Consider the following 22,217-nt stretch of genomic DNA (forward strand, 5'->3'; position numbering starts at 1 on the left):
TGGGCTCAGCGCCGAAGCCCGAATCAAAGGCAGGGACGCAGCCAATGTGCCCACCTCAGTACATTTACATCATCGGTCGTAAAGGGGTTAAACTTATGTAATTGAAGCTAAGAAGTTTTTGCCATCGGGTTTCATTAAAAAATTTTCACCGTTTTTCCTTCTGTAGCTTTCCGTTTAGCGCTGTCTATTGCTGGCTGCAGAATGAGTTCACCGAAAATCTGTCAGTGAGCTCCCTATGTCAGTCTTTTGGGAGAGTTTGCAATGATCTCTCGGCTAATTTATGACCACATCAAAGTTTCACCCCATCACTGGAAAAGCAAAACTTGCAAAAGCCAAAAAGGAGCAACATTTTTAAACGAAAGCACAAAGTGTAGATCGCTTTGAAAAGTCATAAGTAGAGTTGAGCGATACCGTCCGATACTTCAAAGTATCGGATCGGAATGGATCGGCCGATCTTAAAAAAAAAGTATCGGTATCGCCGATTCCGATACCGGAAGTCCCATTCAAGTCTATGGGACTTCCGGTATCGGAATAAGAAAAACCCTGTTTTTGCCTTGTACAGCCTCTCTGGGGTCTGTACGGGCCTTTCGGGGGGCTGTGCCGGCCTGCCAGGGGGTCTGTGCAGGCTCCGGTGGTCTGTGCCGGCCTGCTGGGGGGCTGTGCCGGCCTGCCGGTGGTCTGTGCAGGCTCCGGGGGGCTGTGCCGGCCTGCCGGGGGGCTGTGCCGGCCTGCCGGGGGGCTGTGCAGGCTCCGGGGGGCTGTGCCGGCCTGCCGGTGGTCTGTGCAGGCTCCGGGGGGCTGTGCCGGCCTGCCGGTGGTCTGTGCAGGCTCCGGGGGTCTGTGCAGGCATCGTCCGATGGGACTACAAGTCCCATCGGGCGATGCCTGCTACCATGACAGTGATTGACACATTAGCCAATGATGGGACAGTAGTAGTCCCATCATCCGGCTAATGTGTTAAATGTAAAAAAAAAAAAAAATTACATGCTACATACATACAACATGCATACTACATGTAACATACATACTACATGCAACATGCATACTACATACATGCTACATTCATACTACATACTACATACATGCTACATTCATACTACATATATACTACATGCAACATACATACCACATATATACTACATGCAACATACATACCACATATATACTACATGCATGCAACATGCATACTACATATATACTACATGCTACATACATACTACATATATACTACATGCATGCTACATACATACTACATATATACTACATGCATGCTACATACATACTACATGCTACATACATACTACATGCTACATACATACCACATATATACTACATGCATGCTACATGCTACATACATACCACATACATACTACATGCATGCTACATGCTACATACATAACACATATATACTACATAAGGCTGGTTTCACATTTGCGTTTTTTTTTCGCGGTAATTTAGCGCTAAATAGCGCATGCGTTTTTTTTTCCTATACTTTGCATGGGATGCACTTATGTGCGCATACACATGCGTTTGTACGCGTTTTACCGAGCATGCGTTTTTTTGCGGTATGCGCTCGAGCGCACAAAATGCAACTTGTTGCATTTTTTGTGCGTCCGATTTGCCTCAAAAAAACGCATGCGCGCGCAATGCGTTTTTTTACAGCAAGACACCCATTATAAGTCTATGGTGAGCATATGTGCGCATTGGCATGCTTATGTATGCGTTTTTTTGCACATGCGTTTTTTTTTTTACCATTAGTTTAGACAATGGAATTTAGGGGTTTGGGTAAAGTTAGGGTTAGTTAAGGGGGTTTAGGGTTAGGGTCAGGGTTAGGGTCAGGGTTAAGTATGGTTTGGTTAAGGGTTAGGGTCAGGGTTAGGGTTAAGTATGGTTTGGTTAAGGGTTAGGGTCAGGATCAGGGTTAAGTATGGTTTGGTTAAGGGTTAGGGTCAGGGTTAGGGTTAAGTATGGTTTGGTTAAGGGTTAGGGTCAGGGTTAGGGTTAAGTATGGTTTGGTTAAGGGTTAGGGTCAGGGTTAGGGTCAGGGTTAAGGTTAAGTATGGTTTGGTTAAGGGTTAGGGTCAGGGTTAGGGTTAAGTATGGTTTGGTTAAGGGTTAGGGTCAGGGTTAGGGTTAAGTATGGTTTGGTTAAGGGTCAGGGTTAGGGTTAAATATGGTTTGGTTAAGGGTTAGGGTCAGGGTTAGGGTTAAGGTTAGTTAGGGTTTGGGTTAGGGTTAAGTATGGTTTGGTTAAGGGTTAGGGTTAAGTATGGTTTGGTTAAGGGTTAGGGTTAGTAAAGTCATGGTTTGGGTTAGTGTGAGGGGCCACCTAATGTTGGAAAAAAACGCAAACGCGGTAAAAACGCACTAAAACGCATATAAACGCATAAAAACGCTGCGTTTTTTTCATGCATGCTCATAAAAATGCTTGAAAAGAACGCAGCAGTTGTATGCTTTTGTATGCGTTTTTCAATGCGTTTTTTTGCGGGAAAAACGCGCTGCAAAAAAAAGCAAGTGTGAAACAGGCTTTACACATATATACTACATGCATGCTACATACATACTACATGCTACATACATACCACATACATACCACATACATACTACATATATACTACATGCATGCTACATACATACATGCTACATACATACCACATACAGTGGGGCAAAAAAGTATTTAGTCAGTCAGCAATAGTGCAAGTTCCACCACTTAAAAAGATGAGAGGCGTCTGTAATTTACATCATAGGTAGACCTCAACTATGGGAGACAAACTGAGAAAAAAAAATCCAGAAAATCACATTGTCTGTTTTTTTTTCATTTTATTTGCATATTATGGTGGAAAATAAGTATTTGGTCAGAAACAAGCAATCAAGATTTCTGGCTCTCACAGACCTGTAACTTCTTCTTTAAGAGTCTCCTCTTCCTCCACTCATTACCTGTAGTAATGGCACCTGTTTAAACTTGTTATCAGTATAAAAAGACACCTGTGCACACCCTCAAACAGTCTGACTCCAAACTCCACTATGGTGAAGACCAAAGAGCTGTCAAAGGACACCAGAAACAAAATTGTAGCCCTGCACCAGGCTGGGAAGACTGAATCTGCAATAGCCAACCAGCTTGGAGTGAAGAAATCAACTGTGGGAGCAATAATTAGAAAATGGAAGACATACAAGACCACTGATAATCTCCCTCGATCTGGTGCTCCACGCAAAATCCCACCCCATGGGGTCAGAATGATCACAAGAACGGTGAGCAAAAATCCCAGAACCACGCGGGGGGACCTAGTGAATGAACTGCAGAGAGCTGGGACCAATGTAACAAGGCCTACCATAAGTAACACACTACGCCACCATGGACTCAGATCCTGCAGTGCCAGACGTGTCCCACTGCTTAAGCCTGTACATGTCCGGGCCCGTCTGAAGTTTGCTAGAGAGCATTTGGATGATCCAGGGGAGTTTTGGGAGAATGTCCTATGGTCTGATGAAACCAAACTGGAACTGTTTGGTAGAAACACAACTTGTCGTGTTTGGAGGAAAAAGAATACTGAGTTGCATCCATCAAACACCATACCTACTGTAAAGCATGGTGGTGGAAACATCATGCTTTGGGGCTGTTTCTCTGCAAAGGGGCCAGGACGACTGATCCGGGTACATGAAAGAATGAATGGGGCCATGTATCGTGAGATTTTGAGTGCAAACCTCCTTCCATCAGCAAGGGCATTGAATATGAAACGTGGCTGGGTCTTTCAACATGACAATGATCCAAAGCACACCGCCAGGGCAACGAAGGAGTGGCTTCGTAAGAAGCATTTCAAGGTCCTGGAGTGGCCTAGCCAGTCTCCAGATCTCAACCCTATAGAAAACCTTTGGAGGGAGTTGAAAGTCCGTGTTGCCAAGCGAAAAGCCAAAAACATCACTGCTCTAGAGGAGATCTGCATGGAGGAATGGGCCAACATACCAACAACAGTGTGTGAAAATCTTGTGAAGACTTACAGAAAACGTTTGACCTCTGTCATTGCCAACAAAGGATATATCACAAAGTATTGAGATGAAATTTTGTTTCTGACCAAATACTTATTTTCCACCATAATATGCAAATAAAATGAAAAAAAAACAGACAATGTGATTTTCTGGATTTTTCTTTCTCAGTTTGTCTCCCATAGTTGAGGTCTACCTATGATGTAAATTAGATGCCTCTCATCTTTTTAAGTGGTGGAACTTGCACTATTGCTGACTGACTAAATACTTTTTTGCCCCACTGTACATACCACATACATACTACATACATACTACATGCATGCTACATACATACTACATGCTACATACATACTACATATATACTACATGCATGCTACATACATACTACATGCTACATACATACCACATATATACTACATACATACTACATACATGCTACATACAATACATTCATACAATACATACATAGACATACAGTACATATAACATAGAGTAACATACTTACCAATACTTGTCACATTGTTCCCCGAAGCCATTGTCTTTTACGGAATAAATATTAACATAACAAACCACAAAAATACTCACCCACGATCCGAAGCAGTCCACGAGTGTGTCCCACGACGATCTTGGGTAGAGAACTGCAGCATCAGCTGTTGCTGCCGTTCTCTACGGGCTGCAGGAATCCAATGACGGAAGGTAGGTATCCTTCCGCACTGTATTCCTCCGCCACTTAAAAAAAAAAAAGTCCCTAGTCTCACTTTATGCCATTGCAATGTCAGGCGCATGTCAGGTGTTAGATACCCGCAATTCAGTCAATGGTGTGCGTATCTCTCATGAACCATGAGTATCTGGTTCCAATAGGCCCCCTCATCAAGATGGGTGAGAACATAGCCGCTCCTGAATCCGGGGGGCGCGCGCTAGGTCCTGTTTCAAGAAATCCACATGTACGTGAGCCGCAATGATCAGACTCGGACCCTCCTGTATTGAAGCGCCTAATGAGTGTGTGTAAAAGTCATAGCGAACCGGGGATAGTGGATCCTGTGTTATCCGACCTCTGATGATAACGAGCCTGCTGAAAACTCTTCCTGAAAGAATGAGAAGCGTGCATTTTAATAAACCTCTGTGTCATTGACTTCTTATCTGGCCCAAACTCCACAGAACAGAAATGACTAGCCTTCCGGGAAAATGTCCAGAATCACTGTGCTTTATGTTCAATGTTGACCCTCTTTAGGAAATGGAAGCAGAGGAAGGGGTTAACGCTATCTGAAACGAGGAGTCACCTCTGAGTTAATGAGAGGAGTGGGTGTCGTGCAGGGATGTCAGCGGCTCCCGCTATGGTCGCTCCAGCTCACATCAACGCTCGGAAAGAATTTCGTTTTCCGTGTCTCTTCTCAGATCCTGCAGCTTTTTAGAGATGAGTCGTCATCAAGGACAGTGTCCAGGCATCGGCGCCTTACAGAGGATCACAGGGCGTGTCCATATGGGGCCGGAGGTTCGATTCTGCGGGTGATGAGGGTCCCTTAGGCTCTATTCACAAGTGTTTGCTCTTCCTATATATACAAAGCGAGGAAGACGACTAGAACTCTAGCGCCACCTATTAAAAGTAGCGATCCTAAAAGTCCATATCGACTTCTTTAACGAGCCTTGTCACATGACTTAGGATAAAAACAAACCAGAATTTAAATTTGCAGACAATGTGTTTCGGGGTTATTCCCCTCCTCAGTGCAAAGCATGAGATCTGATTTGACTGTACGAGAGGCCTCTGACTGAGTTCTTGGGGGTAAGTAACATTTCTCTTTGTGCCTTAGACACCCCCCCAGTCCAGAGCCTCTCATCTAACCAAATCAGATCTGACACTTTGCACTGATAAGGAGCAACACCCAGAAACACCGTCTGCAAATTGAGATTAAGGTTCAGCTTTTATCCTAAGTCAAGTGACCAGGCTCGTTAAAGGATTGATATTGACTTTTAGGATCGCTGCTTCCCATAAGTGCCGCTAGAGTTTTAATCTTCTTCCTCTCTCAAGAGACAATTTACATATGTAATTTCCCAGAGGAGCATGCGTGGCCTATAAGTCTCCTCACTCTGACATGCCAGGCTAGGCATTCTCCAGAAAGAGAAACGTTACCCCCTTACATCCATCTTCCCGTTGGGAAATACACCGAAAACCTCCGGCAGAAACCTGTCACACAGGCTCTGTCTAGTTCCAGAACGGCGCCCGGTCCCATTTGGCATACGCTGGGTTATTGGTTCAGATCGGTATCTGCTATCTCTGTGCAATGAGCTTTGCCAACGCTGATCATAAAGAGCAAATAATGCAACAAAAGGGCAGTACTGGGGTCCAGAAGAGACCATCACAGCGGGGCACCCACGGCACGACCAATGGTGCCACAACTTTCACCAAGGATTTTCTGCAATTAGCTTGTTACATGCAGATTATGCTGTGGAATTCATTCTATACAATGTAAGTAAAAGAAGTCACCCAGCTTTCCCAAGCTGCAGAATGCCAAATCTGCCTAGTTTTACAAAGTTAAATCCCCCCCTATAGATTTTACCGAGGAAGATTTGTCCAAGTCATGGGGTAAAAAAAGAAAAAACACCACAGAAGGGACTGTTCACACTGCGCTTTTTAGAAGCATTTCTCCTGCATACAATACACTTTTTTATGCAATAAATTTACCTAAATAAATTTCCGGCCTCGCTCCTATTTCCAGCCCATCACGTGGGGAAAACAAACCTGACCTTTATGTTCCTGTAGCATTGAATTAGCTAGATATTTATAAAAATAATTCTTCAACTAAATGAAATATATATATATATATATATATATATATATATATATATATATATATAAAAACGTAATCCAATGTAAGGTCAAAATCTTCTCTTGCCTTTTACTATGATTTTTTTTTTTCCCCGATCATATGAGCTCAACAGATCGGGCTTTCAAAAGACCCGGATAGCGCACACACCGAAGCTGCACTTAAATGGCATCAGCAGCGACCAGAGCTGGCTCCAATCACTGCTGTTTAAGGATAAGTTCACACTTGCACGCTGGGGCTCTGCGGGCGGCTGCGTACCTCCTCCTTGAAGCTCCGCCCACTTCCGCACGCGTCCTGTGTACCTATCTTTAACATTGGGTACGCAGGACATGCGGATGCGTCGTTTTGTTGCATTCCCGTCATGCAGAAGAAGGCGGACCTAGATGGAAGAACTGCGGGAGTGGGCGGAGCTTCCGGGGTGGAAGTGAGCAGCCAGAGGTCAAAACCATGGATACCTAAGCTATTGCAATGTCCTATACATGGGGTAAGTGACAGTTTATCAGAAGTACTATACTTACATTTTTAATTGGAATTATTTTTACTACTACATACTGGGATGGGATCTCGGAGGTGTGAAAACCCCCTTAAATTTCTCCATTCTCTGTGTCCTCGTACATTGGACAACACTTGGATGACATCCAAGTGCAGTCCAATGTTTCACACGCACCCAGAGACATGTATGGGTGCGTGTAAGCCGGATGCAGTCGTAGCATGTGGTGATGATTTCCTCATGCCAAACTCTGGAGATCTGCACTGCCCCATAGTATAACACTGGTCCGAGCGCTACCTGACAAACCATCCGTGCCATACAGCCAGTGGAATTAATATTAGAATATATATTTTACCTTTACATATAAAGAATTTGAAAAAAAATTTATAAAAGTAAATATTTGGCTGTTTCTTAAAAAAAAAAAAAAAATTCTGATCAAAACATAATTGAACACCACAATTGCTGTTTTTCAGACGCCACCTATCAAAGAATAAAAAATAAAATAATACAATCAAAAGCAATTGAAAAGGACCAAAAATGGTACAAAAAAATAAATAAATAGCAGAATTCCGTTTTTTGGGGATTTTATCCCCCATTCTCCAGCGCATTGGCTGAGAACAGAAATCTCCGGCCAGGTTCCTTTAATTGTGAGAGTTACCTGCTGCCGTCTGGTCAACTTGTGTAGAAAGTTTCAACTTATCCAGCGCTTGCTTCAAAGACGCCGATATCTTCAGCTGTAACCGGGTCAAGGGCTCGTCCGCACTAAAAAAAGGAAGGAGAAGGGGTTGTGCGGGTTTAATTCTTAAGGAATGGTATTATTGCCATATAGTTCAATAACAGCCAAGTCTGACTGTTGAGGGGGCCGCCGAGGGTCCCTTACCGTGTCTGCACTGCATTCTCCCGTGCACCCGGACTGACGCCCCGGTACCTTACGCAGAACCACTGAGGGGTTCAGACAGTTAGAAGGTTACCACTAGGACCCGACGCCCATCCCCCACACTCACCTGGGTCGCTTTATACATTCTACAGGCTTTGGTGCTTGGATGATGTGTTCGTTGAACTTCGGCTTTACTTCGGCCAACTCCTTCTTTTCCGACGTCTTCACCTCGGGCTTCACCGGTTCTGGGGGCTTCTCGTTGCTGTGTAAACCCTTTGTGCAGCCCTGCAACAAGAGGAAAGAACAGAACGACAGTGAATGCGATTTTACAGCGATTCTACACACGGGAGTCCAAGAGTGATTCCCATGCACCACTGGTGGGTCCAAAGATCCGAATAAAGGTTACGTTTTGTCCCCATTTTCTCGGGAGCCTCGGAATCTTGGATTTTCTACAGCAATCCTATACACGATACTTTAGCTGAATGAGATGGGTGAAAGGTGTGCCCCTTTATCCGGGGAGGGGGGGGGGTGGGTGCAGCTCTAGGAGAACCTATGGGGATCCGAGTTTAGGTCTATTAGATCAAGAGATGAAGACACGTACCGCAATACTGAGGAAATCAGAAAAGTCTGTCGTCCGCCTCTTACAGCACGACCAGCCCTGCACACAAAAAAGGAGACAAGTTACGGCACTATAATGTAGCAGGAGCAGAGACGCAACCTAAGCATCGCTCCTACCTTCAGAGCGTCGTGAAAGACTGGGACCCCCGGATGGTAGGTGCACGAACCTGCAAGACGAGAACAAACCCCACGTCTCCATTGTTATATAGATGCAAACAAGCATGACTGTATTCAAGGTGAGGATAGGGAGAACAGGACAGATAATCCCTGGGGATCCCGTAAAAAAGGGGCTCTGCATGTGGAGCACACACCACAGATTTATGTAGTCTGTGGGTCTACTGGAGAAAGGAGAGCGTAAAGGCCCCTTTACATTTAGCGATGCACCAGCGATCCCGACAACGATACGACCCGGTCAGGATCGCTGGTGCATCGCTCAATGGTCGCTAGTGAGCTGCCACACAGGCAGATCTCACAGCGATGCAGCAGCGATACAGCGGACGATACTTACCTTTCAGACGCTGCGATCCTGACGTCCTCCCGTCCGCGTCCACGCGTCGCTCGTCGGCGCCAGCAGGAAGCGCCCGACGAGAAATGGAGCTGCGCGATCAGCGACAGACAGTGGGGGAGCCGGTCGGAGGTAAGTATCACACATAGCGATATCGCTGCTGTGTCACCAAATCGGTGATGCTTTAGCGATATTGCCATGTGTAAAACCCCCTTAACGCTCGGCTACACGCCACAGTCTCATGGACAATGAGTGAGGTGGAGGTGTGCAGGCTCAAATGTCACTGCATTCAGGTGGGCTCTGCAAAGCCCTATTCTCAGGATCGGTTGTGGGACCCTCAAAAACTAAGAAAATGCAGAGATAACCTTGGCACAAACTTATTAATAAGCTCTGGGGGTCCGATCACTGGAACCTCAATCAATCCTCAGAGAGAAGGGGCTGCAATACTTGCACCCTGTTCACAGTCTCTTCCTCTGTCCTTATCCTTCCCTAGTTTTGCATTTTGCTCACGTCCTTATCACTACTGGTAAGGCGAGGCGGTGCCTGCAGCACTTTCAGGTAGCACAGCTCGTCCAGGATGGCTCATCCATATGTGCCACCACAAGGTGGTTTCCCAACACAGTCTCGAGAGCAAAGAGCAGATACCAAGACGCAGTCAGTGCACAAGGATAGCCGGAGCCAGCAGCCAAGATGCGAGAGTTTTTCCTCACGGTGCTAGCGGAGATCTCACCGAGGGCACGGCAGTTCAGCCTGGCTGGGAACGGAGTCTCAGTGACCGGACGTAACCTCAGTGACGTCACCACCAGTCACTGAGGCTGCGCTCCCAGCAGTTCAGTCACTAGTGGTTCTCAGCCTGGGTGGTCGCATCTTAGCACCGTCCAGGTTGAAAACTGTTTATCATCCAGACATGGATTACGGCGTGGGCCAGAACGATGGACAGGTATGGTATATTGTTGTTGTTTTTGGTTCATTACAGGAGATCAAGGGCTTCAGTGGAATTAGGCGATGCAGTAACTATGGTTTAATTGAGATTATTATCTGTGTCATTCCTTCAATTAAAGGACTTTATTCTGGCTGTGTCTTTATTTACCATACAACTAAAGGATTAGTAAAGGATAGGTGTCTCATAGATGCTTCTCCATTACTAAGCCGTGGGCTTGATGTCACCGGACATTTCAAAGGTGACATCAATCCCACAAATATGAGCCCCACTTGCCACTACTACAGGGCAAGTGGGAAGAGCTGGGCAAAGCTCCAGAATTGGCACATTTAATAGATGTGCCTTTTCTGGGCAGCTGCAGGGGCAATACCCATGGTCACTTACCAGCCTGAGAACACCAGCCCCTAGCACTGAGCTTTAGCAAGGCTGGTTGTCAAACATGAGTGGGACACCATGCTTTTTATTTTTTTAATTATTTAAATTTCAAAAATCTGCATGAAGTCCCCTCTATTCTTGATAACTAGCTTTATTGAAGCTGACAGCTGAGGGTTGCAGCCCCCAGCTCTGAGTTTTGCCTGGCTGGTTAGAAAAAATACAGGGTAACCCACAGTATTTTTTTTTTTTTATTATTTATTAACAATGCAGGAGTGATGAAAACTCCCATCTGCGGCTCCTGCTCTCATTTATTAGCGGCAGGTAAACTTATTTCCATCAGCTGATTATACCTCCAATCACAGCTGAGTGCTCACGCTGTCTTCTGACCAGCGGGGATGATTTCACTGCCGATCAGAAGCGGTGTATGCCGCGCTGTCATGTGCATGGCAAACATCCGGTGTTCGGGAAGCCGAACCCGAACAGTATCACGGATTTCCTTGTGAAGTCTGTGTTCGGTGTCTGTGCCCGAACAGTAGGTGTACGGTACGGATGCCGAACTTTACTGTTTGGGTTCGCCCATCTCTAATAGCGAACATTAGAGAAGACAGAGAAAGGATTCAGAAGGATCTAGATAAGCTGGAATGATGGGCACCGACTAATACAAAAGTGTTTAACCAGGAGAAATGCAAGATTCTACATCTGGGCAAGAAAAACAAAAATGTTATCTACAGTATGGGAGGAATAGAACTAAGCAACAGCACGTGTGAAAAAGACTTGTGTATACTAATAGCTCACAAACTGCACGAGTCAACAGTGTGATGCAGCAGCAAAAAAGGCAAATGCAATTCTAGGATGTATTAACAGAAGCATACAGTCTAGATCACGTGAAGTCATTATTTCCCTCTACTCCTCTTTGGTCAGACCTCATCTGGAATATTGTGTCCAGTTTTGGGCGCCACATTTTAAAAAAGACATCAACAAACTGGAGCAAGTTCAGAAAAGAGCGACCAGAATGGTGACCGGTCTGCAAACCCTGTCTTATGAGGAAAGGTTGCAGGATTTGGGAATGTTTAGTTTGCAAAAGAGAAGACTGAGAGGAGACTTAATAGCTGTCTACAAATATCTAAAGGGCTGTCACATTGTAGAAGGATCAACTTTATTCTCATTTGCACAAGGAAAGACTAGAAGCAATGGGATGAAACTGAATGGGAGGAGGCACAGATTAGATATTAGAAAAAACTTTTTGACAGTTAGAGTGATCAATGAGTGGAACAGGCTGCCACGAGAAGTGGTGAGTTCTCCTTCAATAGAAGTCTTCAAACAGAGACTGGACAGACATCTGACTGGGATGATTTAGCGAATCCTGCTTTGAGCAGGGGGTTGGACCAGATGGCCCAGGAGGTCCCTTCCAACTCTACGATTCTACTCTACATTGAGCCCTGTGGTCACAGCGCTGCAGCCAATCACTGCGCCCAGTGCAACGTATATGAGATGTGGTCTGGCGTTAGGGTGGGATCGGTCCTCTGGAGCATGGGGGGCTTCTATGTGAATGGAGTACAATCATTCCGATCACTGTGTACGGCACTAACACCATGTACTGGGCTCTGATCTTCGCCTTCTCTCTGCACATGCCGCCATCCCATCAGGGGACACGGGACCCCCATTCTGGACATTGGTCGGACCCCCAGGGTCAGGCATTTACTTTTTATCCCATGGACAGGTGAGTATGGAACACCCCTTTAAGGCTGGGTCTCCATGGCAACTGTAGTCACGCTACAATGACGTCACGGGTCCAGGTTATCACCCATTTCTAGTTACCCCCCTCTCCAGTTCTGCCCCCCTCTATATAACCCCGGCTGAAGCGCTCACCGTCCGTGTTGGTGTCGGCGTCGTAGCGCTGTCCGCAGCCCCGGTTGTAGCACAGTACGGACATGACGAGGAGCGGGAGTTACCGGCGCTCACAGCACAGCACGCTCCCGCTTCCGGAAACCGCCGGCAACACTCGGGAACTTTCGCGAACATTCCGCGCATGCGCTGCGCTCGCAAAAAAAAAAAACGCTTCGGAGCCACTGCGCATACTCAGATCACAGCCGCAGCCGAGAGTTAATTGCGCATGCGCCGGGTTTCTCTCTACCTGTGCAGGTCACAGATGGAAAAGAGCTGCGAGGAAATCCGGGAGACCTGCACCTACTGAGGGGGCGGAATGAGTTTTTTTTCATTCTAGATACAAGTGCAGTCACTTTACACTGAGTTTTGGTTAACTGATTCTTGCCCAGAGCACCACCCCATTCATTCTTTACCGCTGCGGGCAATTTCCCCATCCAAAAAAAAAAAAGTTAAAAATGTAAAAAAAAGCTAAATATAGTTAGCGTAAAAACACAAATTCCCGGCGGCTATGGTAGCACGTTGGCACTCCGCGATTGTGTGAGCTATCGCTTAGTAACTGTTGCCTTTTAGGCAACTAAATGGTTAAAAAGCAGCAGTCGGTTCTGGTAGAGGCAGCTGTATAACACAGCCGTCACCAGCGGTGCCAGGAGGGATCCTTTGACGAAGATCCAAGGGGTTAAAAAAACAGTCCAGCAATTTTTTTTTTAAATCAAATATCCCCTGATGTATTGTCCGTCACACTCTGCCTTCCCTACAGCTCAGCCTCGTCTTCCTTCTCTTTAGCCTCCATCTTGTTTCCCTGATGTCCTCACTACATTTTATTCCTCCATCAGTCCCACTAGGACAGTCTGTACCATCTCTGCTTGCTGCGCTGTGGGGGGAGGACACGGCGATTATTGTCCCTTCCAAATTATGGACTGTCGTCTCCCTTCGTTATAACTGTGTGCCAGGAGCTGTCTAGTCATCATCAGTATCTGTGATAGGAGTTTTTGTTTCCACGGTTATCCTGGACTATATATATTTTTTTTTCGTATGATCCTAAACACTAGCTACTTGCCTGCTGTGCCCGGCGTCGTCTCCTGACACAGAGTGGTCACAGATGGCACTTGCCAGTGATTCAGCAACTTCCAGTGACGTCACATCAACAGAGCATCGACTTCTCTTCCGCTCTGCACGGTTCATGGGGCGTCACTGCTGCCGTCATGCTCATGGCTGGCTCTGCCCAACCGCAGGAAGCCGATGGTCAATCAGCATGATTGAACAGTCCAGAAGAAGAAAACTTCTCTAATTCCCAGGGAGTCACTCTCTGTGATCGCATGGCTCAATTTAAGAGAAGTATGTCATGAATTTTCAGATAGAAAGTAATTAATAAATAAGCTAAGGCCATTTTTCCTCGTAGAGTAATACTGTATTTTTTTAAAAAAATGTATTAGAAAGATGCGGCACTCACCAAGTCAAAAAAGTGTTCATGAGTCCTTTACTCCACACCACGCGACGTGGACAACAAATCTGCCGTGCACGTTATGGAGGCATGCGGGGAGAGACAGAGTGGACTACATGCGAAACGGCCGTAGTCCATTCTGCAGAAGTATACCTCATTTGATTATTTTGTAACCAGCCCTGCCGCATGTAAAGTTTGTGTTGACGCTGGGTGATGTCTGTAAAGTAGCAGTCCGATGATTTTTTTTTCTTTCCCTTAATTCATCCTTTCACTAATTTATCCATCTACAGGTGCATCTCATAAAATTAGAATATCATCAAAAAGTGAATTTATTTCACTTCTTCAATACAAAAAGTGAATCTCCTCTATTCTATAGAGTCATTACACACAGAGCGATCTATTTCACGTGTTTATTTCTGTTAATGTTGATGATTATGGCTTACAGCCAATGAAAACCCAAAAGTCATTATCTCAGTAAATTAGAATACTTTATAACATCAGCTTTAAAAATGATTTTAAAATCTGAAATGTTGTCCTACTGAAATGTGTGTTCGGTAAATGCACTCAATACTTGGTCGGGGCTCCTTTGGCATCAATTACTGCATCAATGCGGCGTGGCATGGAGGCGATCAGCCTGTGGCACTGCTGAGGGGTTATGGAAGCCCAGGTTGCTTTGATAGCAGTCTTCAGCTCGTCTGCATTGTTGGGTCTGGTGTCTCATCTTCCTCTTGACAATACTCCATAGATTCTCTATGGGGTTAAGGTCAGGCGAGTTTGCTGCCAATCGAGCACAGTGATACTGCTGTGTGTACACCAGGTATTGGTACTTTTGGCAGTGTGGACAGGGGCCAAGTCCTGCTGGAGAATGACATTTCCATCTCCAAAAAGCTTGTCGGAAGATGGAAGCATGAAGAGCTCTAATATTTCCTGGTAGACGGCTGCGCTGACTTTGGTCCTGATAAAACACAGTGGACCTACACCAGCAGATGACATGGCTCCCCAAACCATCACTGATTGTGGAAACTACACACTAGACCTCCAGCAGCTTGGATTGTGGCCTCTCCACTCTTCCTCCAGACTCTGGGACCTTGATTTCCAAATAAAATGCAACATTTACTTCCATCTGAAAACAACATCTTGGACCACTGACAACAGTCCTGTTCTTTTTCTCCTTGGCCCAGCTTAGACGCTTCTGGCGTTGTCTATTGGTCATGAGTGGCTGACACAAGGAATGTGACACTTGTAGCCCATGTCCTGGATACGTCTGTGTGTGGTGGCTCTTGAAGCAATGACTCCAGCAGCAGTCCACTCCTTGTGAATCTCCCCCAAATGTTTGAATAGCCTTTTCTTAACCCCTTAAGCCCCAAGGGTGGTTTGCACGTTCATGACCGGGCCACTTTTTACAATTCTGACCACTGTCCCTTTATGAGGTTATAACTCTTGAACGCTTCCATGGATCCCAGTGATTCTGACATTGTTTTCTCGTGACATATTGTACTTCATGTTAGTGGTAAAAGTTAATTCATATAACTTGCGTTTATTTGTGAAAAAAAAGGAAATTTGGTGAAAATTTTGAAAATTTCACAATTTTCCAAATTTGAATTTTTATGCCCTTAAATCACAGAGATACGGCACACAAAAAACTTAATAAATAACATTTCCCACATGTTTACTTTACATCAGCACAATTTTGGAACCAAATTTTTTTTTTGTTAGGAAGTTACAAGGGTTAAAAATTGACCAGCGATTTCTCATTTTTGCAACACCATTTTATTTTTACGGACCACATCACATTTGAAGCCACTTTGAGGGGTCTATATGATAGAAAATACCCAATAGTGACACCATTCTAAAAACTGCACCCCTTAAGGTGCTCAAAACCACATTCAAGAAGTTTATTAACCCTTTAGGTGCGTCACAGGAATTTTTTGAATATTTAAAAAAAAATGAATATCTAACTTTTTTTCACAAAAAAAATACTTCAGGTTCAATTTTTTTTATTTTACCAAGGGTATCAGGAGAAATTGGACTGCAAAAGTTATTGTGAAATTTGTCCTGAGTACGCTGATACCTGATATGTGGGGGGGGGACCACTGTTTCGGCGCATGGCAGACCTCAAAAGGGAAGGAGCGCCGTTTGACTTTTTCAATGCAAAATAGGCTGGAATTCAGATCGGATGCCATGTCGCGTTTGGAGAGCCCCTGATGTACCTAAACAGTGGAAACCCCCCACAAGTGACCCCATTTTGGAAACTAGACCCCCCAAGGAACTTATCTAGATATGTGGTGAGAACTTTGAACCCACAAGGGCTTCACAGAAGTTTATAACGTACAGCGGTACAATTAAAAAATCATATTTTTTCCACAAAAATGATCTTTTCACCCCCAATTTTTATTTTTCCAAGGGTAACAGGACCTTAAAAGTTATTGTGCAATTTGTCCTGAGTACGCTGATTCCCCATATGTGGGTGTAAATTACTATTTGGGTGCATGGCAGAGCTCGGAAGGGAAGCAGCGCCATTTGACGGTTTTGGCTGGAATTGAGATCGGACACCATGTCGCGACTGGAAAACCCCTGATGTACCAAAACAGTGGAAACCCCCCACAAATGACACCATTTTGGAAACTAGACCCCCTAAGGAACTTATCTAGATATGTGGTGAGAACTTTGATCCCTCAGGGGCTTCACAGAAGTTTATAACATACAGCCGTACAATTAAAAAATCATATTTCTTCCACAAAAATGATCTTTTCACCCTCAATTCTTATTTTTCCAAGGGTAACAGGACCCTAAAAGATATTGTGCAATTTGTCCTGAGTGCGCTGATACCCCACATGTGGGGGTAAACCACTATTTGGGCGCATGGCAGAGCTCGGAAGGGAAGCAGCGCCATTTGACATTTTTGGCTGGAATTGAGATCAGACACCATCTCGCGTTTGGAAAGCCCCTGATGTACCAAAACAGTGTAAACCCCCCACAAATGACACCATTTTGGAAACTAGACCCCCCCAAGGAACTTTTCTAGATGTGTGGTGAGCACTTTGAACCCCCAAGTGCTTCACAGAAGTTTATAACGCCCGGGCGTGAAAATAAAAAAAATCGTATTTTTTCCAAAAACATGATCTTTTAGTCACCAATTTTTTTTATTTTCCCAAGGGTACAAGGAGAAATTGGACCCCAAAAGTTGTTTTGCAATTTGTCCTGAGTAGGCTGATACCCCATATGTGGGGGTAAAACACTGTTTGGGCGCATGGCAGAGCTTGGAAGGGAAGGAGCACCATTTGACTTTTTCAACACAGAATTGGCTGGAATTGAGATCAGACGCCATGTTGCATTTGGAGAGCCCCTGATGTGCCCAAACAGTGGAAACCCCCAATTCTAACTCCAACCCTAACCTCAACACACCCCTAACCCTAATCTCAGCCCTAGCCCTAACCCTAGCCCTAACCCTAACCCTAGCCCTAACACTAGCACTAATCCTAATGGAAAAATGGAAATAAATACTTTTTTTATTTTATTATTTTTCCCTAACTAAGGGGGTGATAACGGGGGGTTTGATTTACTATTTATGGCGGTTTTTATATTTGGCAGCTGTCGCACGCTAAAAGACGCTTTTTATTATAAAAATAGTTTTTGCATCACCACATATTGAGAGCTATAATTTTTCTGTATTTTGACCCACTGAGTCATGTGAGGTCTTATTCTTTGCGGGACGAGTTGACGTTTTTATTGGTACCATTTTCGGGCACATGACATTTTTTGATCACTTTTTATTCCGATTTTTGGGATGCAGAATGAACTAAAACCAGCGTTTCATGAATTTCTTTTAGGGGGGTGCGTTTACACCGTTCCACGTGTGATAAAATTGATAAAGCGGTTTTATGCAATGAAAACTATTTTATATAAAAAATAATTATTTTGCATCGCTTTATTCTGCGAGCTATAACTTTTTTAATTTTTTGAGGATGACGCTGTATAGTGGCTCGTTTTTTGCGGGACAAGATGACGTTTTCAGCGGTACTATGGATGTTTATATGCGTCTTTTTGATCGCGCGTTATTGCACTTTTTGTTCGGTGGTATGATAATAAATCATTATTTTTTGATTCGTTTTTTATTTTTATTTTTTAAGGGGTTCGTTAAAGGGGTTAACTAAGGGACAGTTTTATAGGGCGGGTCGTTATGGACGCGGCGATACCAAATATGTGTACTTTTATTGTTTTTTTTTATTTTCAAAAATAGTATTTATTGGGGAATATTTTTTTTTTTTTACTAATTTATTTAGCGATTTTTTTTTAAATTATTTTTACACTTTTTTTTTTACTTTATTACATTGTCCCAGGTGGGACATCACTGTCCTGTGACAGATCGATCTGTCACAGGCAGTTCTGCAGACTTCCTCATGCCTGCGCTTTGCAGGCAGTGAGGAAGTCAGCTCACTACAGGTCCCCGAAGGTCCCCGTCGCGATCTTGGATCCGGGGGCCTGTAGAGAAAGAGCCCCCCGCAGCAGCGATGCACATTGCGCTGCCGTGGGGGGCTCAGGGAAGCACGGAGGGAGCCCCCTCCCTGCCGATGCTTCCCTTTAACCCTCGGTACACCGCGATCGTGTTTGATCGCGGTGTACAAGGGGTTAACGTGTCGGGGGCGGTCCGTGACCGCCCCTGACACATTGTGCTGGGTGTCAGCTGTGATAATCAGCTGACACCCGGCCGCGATCAGCGGCGCTCACCACGTGGGCGCCGCTAATCGCTATGACGTACTATCCCGTCCCTGGGAATTAAGTCCCAGGGCACATGGACGGGATAGTACGTCTGCTGGCAGAAAGGGGTTAACAATTCTTTCAAGGCTGCGGTTATCCCGGTTGCTTGTGCACCTCTTTCTACTCAACTTTCCATTAATATGCTTGGAGACAGCACTCTGTGAATAGCCGGCTTCTTTAGCAATGACCTTTTGTGGCTTCCCCTCCTTGTGGAGTGTGTCAGTGACTGCCTTCTGGACATCTGTCAGGTCAGCAGTCTTCCCCATGATTGTGGAGCTACTCAAACAGACTAAGGGACCTTTTGTCTTTACAGGTGTATTTTTTAATTATTCTAATTTACTGAGATAATGACTTTTGGGTTTTCATTGGCTGTAAGCCATAATCATCAACATTAACAGAAATAGATCACTCTGTGTGTAATGACTCTATAGAATATAGGAGATTCACTTTTTGCATTGAAGAACTGAAATAAATTAACTTTTTGATGATATTCTAATTTTGTGAGAAGCACCTGTATATGGATAGACTAATGAAAGGATGATTTAAGGGAAAGAAAAAAAAATCATCGGACTGCTACTTTACAGATGTCACTCAGCGTCAACGCAAACTTTACATGCGGCAGGGCTGGTTACAAAATAATAAGATGAGATATACTTTTGTTCAGCCTTCCCCCTCCAGCTCTGGACTTTCATGATGGTGTCATGTTCTTAAGACACCTGGCCTTCACCTGTGATTGGCGTGTGTGCTCTCTCTCCTTCACTCGCCACATCCAATCACTCGCTCATGTCATCTACACCTCAGGAACATCCCTAGAGTTCTACCTTTTTTTACCTTTGACTCTGCAAAAACTCTTACTATTGCTCTTCTTCATTCTCGTCTGGACTATTGCAACTCTCTACTAATTGGTCTCGCTCTTACTAAACTCTCGCCTCCTCCACCCTGCACCAGTCATTGCACTGGTTACCAATCCGCTACACAGTTCAATATAAACTTATCACTCTCACCCTCAAAGCTGTCAGAGACACCGCACTGAACTTGCTCACTGAGCCAGTGCGCGTGTCCTGAGTAAAGCGAACAGTGCTCAAAGCTACCTGTGGAGCAGGCAGCAACCAAATAGATGTGTACTTCAGAGCCACAGGACCTGAAGCACGTGACTGCTAGAGGCGTGGCCTAAACTCCACAGAGCTAGGAGCTGCAAGACAATTCCTAGCAGAGTAACTGTGAGACAAAGTTACCAAGGGGCATAGACAGGGAGAATAGTCAGGACGTAGCCAATGAGTCACACACAGAGATAGCTGCAAGGTACCAGAGGGGCGAGCAGAGAGTAGTCAGGTCACAGGCAATGAGTCATACACAGATAGTTGCAAGGTACAAGAGGGGCGAGCAGAGAGTAGTCAGGTCACAGGCAATGAGTCATACACAGATAATAACGCAGTACAAAATCAACAGGCAAACTCACAACGGGAAACAGAGCCGGGTCAGAACCATATAAACAAGCTATAGCAACAAACAGGCACACGGGGGTCAGCACACTAGGCCAAAGGCAAAAGTATAACTGGCAGGGATTCAAGCTACCCAGGGGTTTATGAAGCTCTCCCAGAACCAGAAAGAGGCCACAATCATTAACCCCAAGTGTGCCGGTCAAAACCTGCACAGAGCTCCAGACATTAACCCCCGGTGTGCAGCTCAAAAACCTGCACTGGGATCATGACAGTACCCCCCTCTCAACGGGGGGCCTCTGGACCCCCAGGCTTCCCCGGGTACTTGGCATGGAATGCCTGAACCAGGCGATCTGCATGTACCGAGCGAGCAGGGACCCATGAGCGCTCTTCTGGTCCATATCCCTTCCAGTGGACCAGGTACTGCAAAGAGCGGAGCACCCGCCGAGAGTCCACAATATGTCCGACCTCATACTCCACTGGATCAAAACTTCTTTAACATTTTTGGACCCCGGTCGAAAAGTAATTGAGAACTGAAATCGTGAAAAAAAAAGTGACCAACGGGCCTGTCTAGGAGTAAGCCTCTTAGCAGATTCAAGGTATGCCAAATTTTTGTGATCCGTGACAACCGTGATAGGGTGAGCCGCCCCTTCCAAAAAGTGCCTCCATTCCTCAAACGCCAGCTTGACCGCAAGAAGTTCTCTATTGCCTACATCATAGTTTTTCTCAGCTGAAGAGAACTTCTTGGAGAAGAAGGCACAGGGTTTGAGATTGGTAAGGGTGGCCGGACCCTGGGACAGCACAGCCCCCAACCCCACTTCAGAAGCATCCACCTCCACAATGAATGGTTTGGACGGGTCAGGTTGCACCAACACCGGGGCAGACATAAAACATTTCTTAATCGCTGAGAAGGATTCCTTAGCAAGTACAGACCAATTTTTTACATCAGCTCCCTTCTGGGTAAGATCCGTGAGTGGTTTAACCACTTGTGAGAAACCTTTAATGAATCTCCGGTAATAGTTCGCAAATCCTAAGAAGCGCTGGAGCCCCTAGAGATCTCGAGGCTGAACCCAGTCAGCGATCGCCAGCACCTTCTTAGGATCCATAGGAAACCCCTCACAGGACACAATCAACCCCAAAAAAGACAGCTCATGTACAAAAAAATGAACATTTTTCCAATTTGGCGAACAATTGGTTCTCCCTGAGTCTCTGGAGAACTGTCTTTAGATGTTGCAAGTGAGATTGACTGTCCGGGGAATACACCAAAATATCATCCAAATAAATAATAACAAAACGGCCTATCGGATCAGAAAAAAAAACAACATTGATGAAATTTTGGAAGATAGCGGGTGCATTAGTTAACCCAAATGGCATTACCAGGTTCTCAAAGAGTCCTTCTGATGTGAGGAATGCCGTTTTCCACTCGTCCCCTTCCCGAACCCTTATCAGATTGTAGGCCCCCCGCAGATCTAACTTGGAGAACCATTGGGCCCCAGCTAACTGGTTGCATAAGTCTGGGATGAGGGGAAGCGGGTAAGAGTTCCTAACCGTTATCTTGTTCAGTTCCCGAAAGTCGAGGCACGGCCGCAAACCACCATCTTTTTTCTTCACAAAGAAGAACCCTGCTGCCACAGGTGACACAGAAGGCCTGATATGCCCTTTGCAGAGACTCTCAGCTATGTACTCCTTCATGGCTTGGCGCTCAGGCCCAGACAAATTGAACAATCGAGCCTTAGGTTACTTGGCTCCGGGTACTAAATCAATGGCACAATCATAGGGTCTATGTGGTGGCAGCGCCTCAGCCTCACTTTCGGAAAAAACGTCTTCGAAATCTTTCAGGTACTCCGGAATACCTTCCAGATCGACAGACGATACAGACACGGATTTAACAGCGTTAACAAGATGTCCCCGGTTACCACATTTATTATTGCATCCCCATTGAGTGATTTCCCCTGTAACCCAATCAATGGTAGGATTATGGCGTTGAAGCCAAGGCTGTTGTGAGTTCATTTTCCCCTTCATTATTGAGGCCCGAGGAACTCCCTCTACTGGTAAAGAAAGGTAGTGAGCCTGATTGTCAAACACCT

The 22,217-nt window shown here is 45.2% G+C and overlaps 1 protein-coding gene across 1 annotated transcript in view; it reads right to left on the reverse strand.

The window, feature by feature from the left end:
• The window catches only part of CHORDC1 (cysteine and histidine rich domain containing 1), a 57,651-nt gene extending 45,015 nt beyond the window's left edge, over nucleotides 1–12,636 (reverse strand). Inside the window, exons 1-5 of the mRNA XM_073569274.1 lie at nucleotides 12,475–12,636; nucleotides 8,903–8,952; nucleotides 8,769–8,825; nucleotides 8,295–8,452; nucleotides 7,949–8,052 (exon numbers count right to left, since the gene is read on the reverse strand). Coding sequence (XP_073425375.1) covers nucleotides 7,949–8,052; nucleotides 8,295–8,452; nucleotides 8,769–8,825; nucleotides 8,903–8,952; nucleotides 12,475–12,538 — 433 coding nt within the window. The 5' untranslated portion in view covers nucleotides 12,539–12,636. The remainder of the gene's footprint in view (nucleotides 1–7,948; nucleotides 8,053–8,294; nucleotides 8,453–8,768; nucleotides 8,826–8,902; nucleotides 8,953–12,474) is intronic.
• Between the last annotated feature and the right edge of the window lie 9,581 nt (nucleotides 12,637–22,217).

The sequence above is a fragment of the Dendrobates tinctorius genome, unplaced genomic scaffold (assembly GCF_039654945.1).
Source record: "Dendrobates tinctorius isolate UK_male_01 unplaced genomic scaffold, ASM3965494v1 ptg000023l, whole genome shotgun sequence".
NCBI classification, from domain to species: domain Eukaryota; kingdom Metazoa; phylum Chordata; class Amphibia; order Anura; family Dendrobatidae; genus Dendrobates; species Dendrobates tinctorius.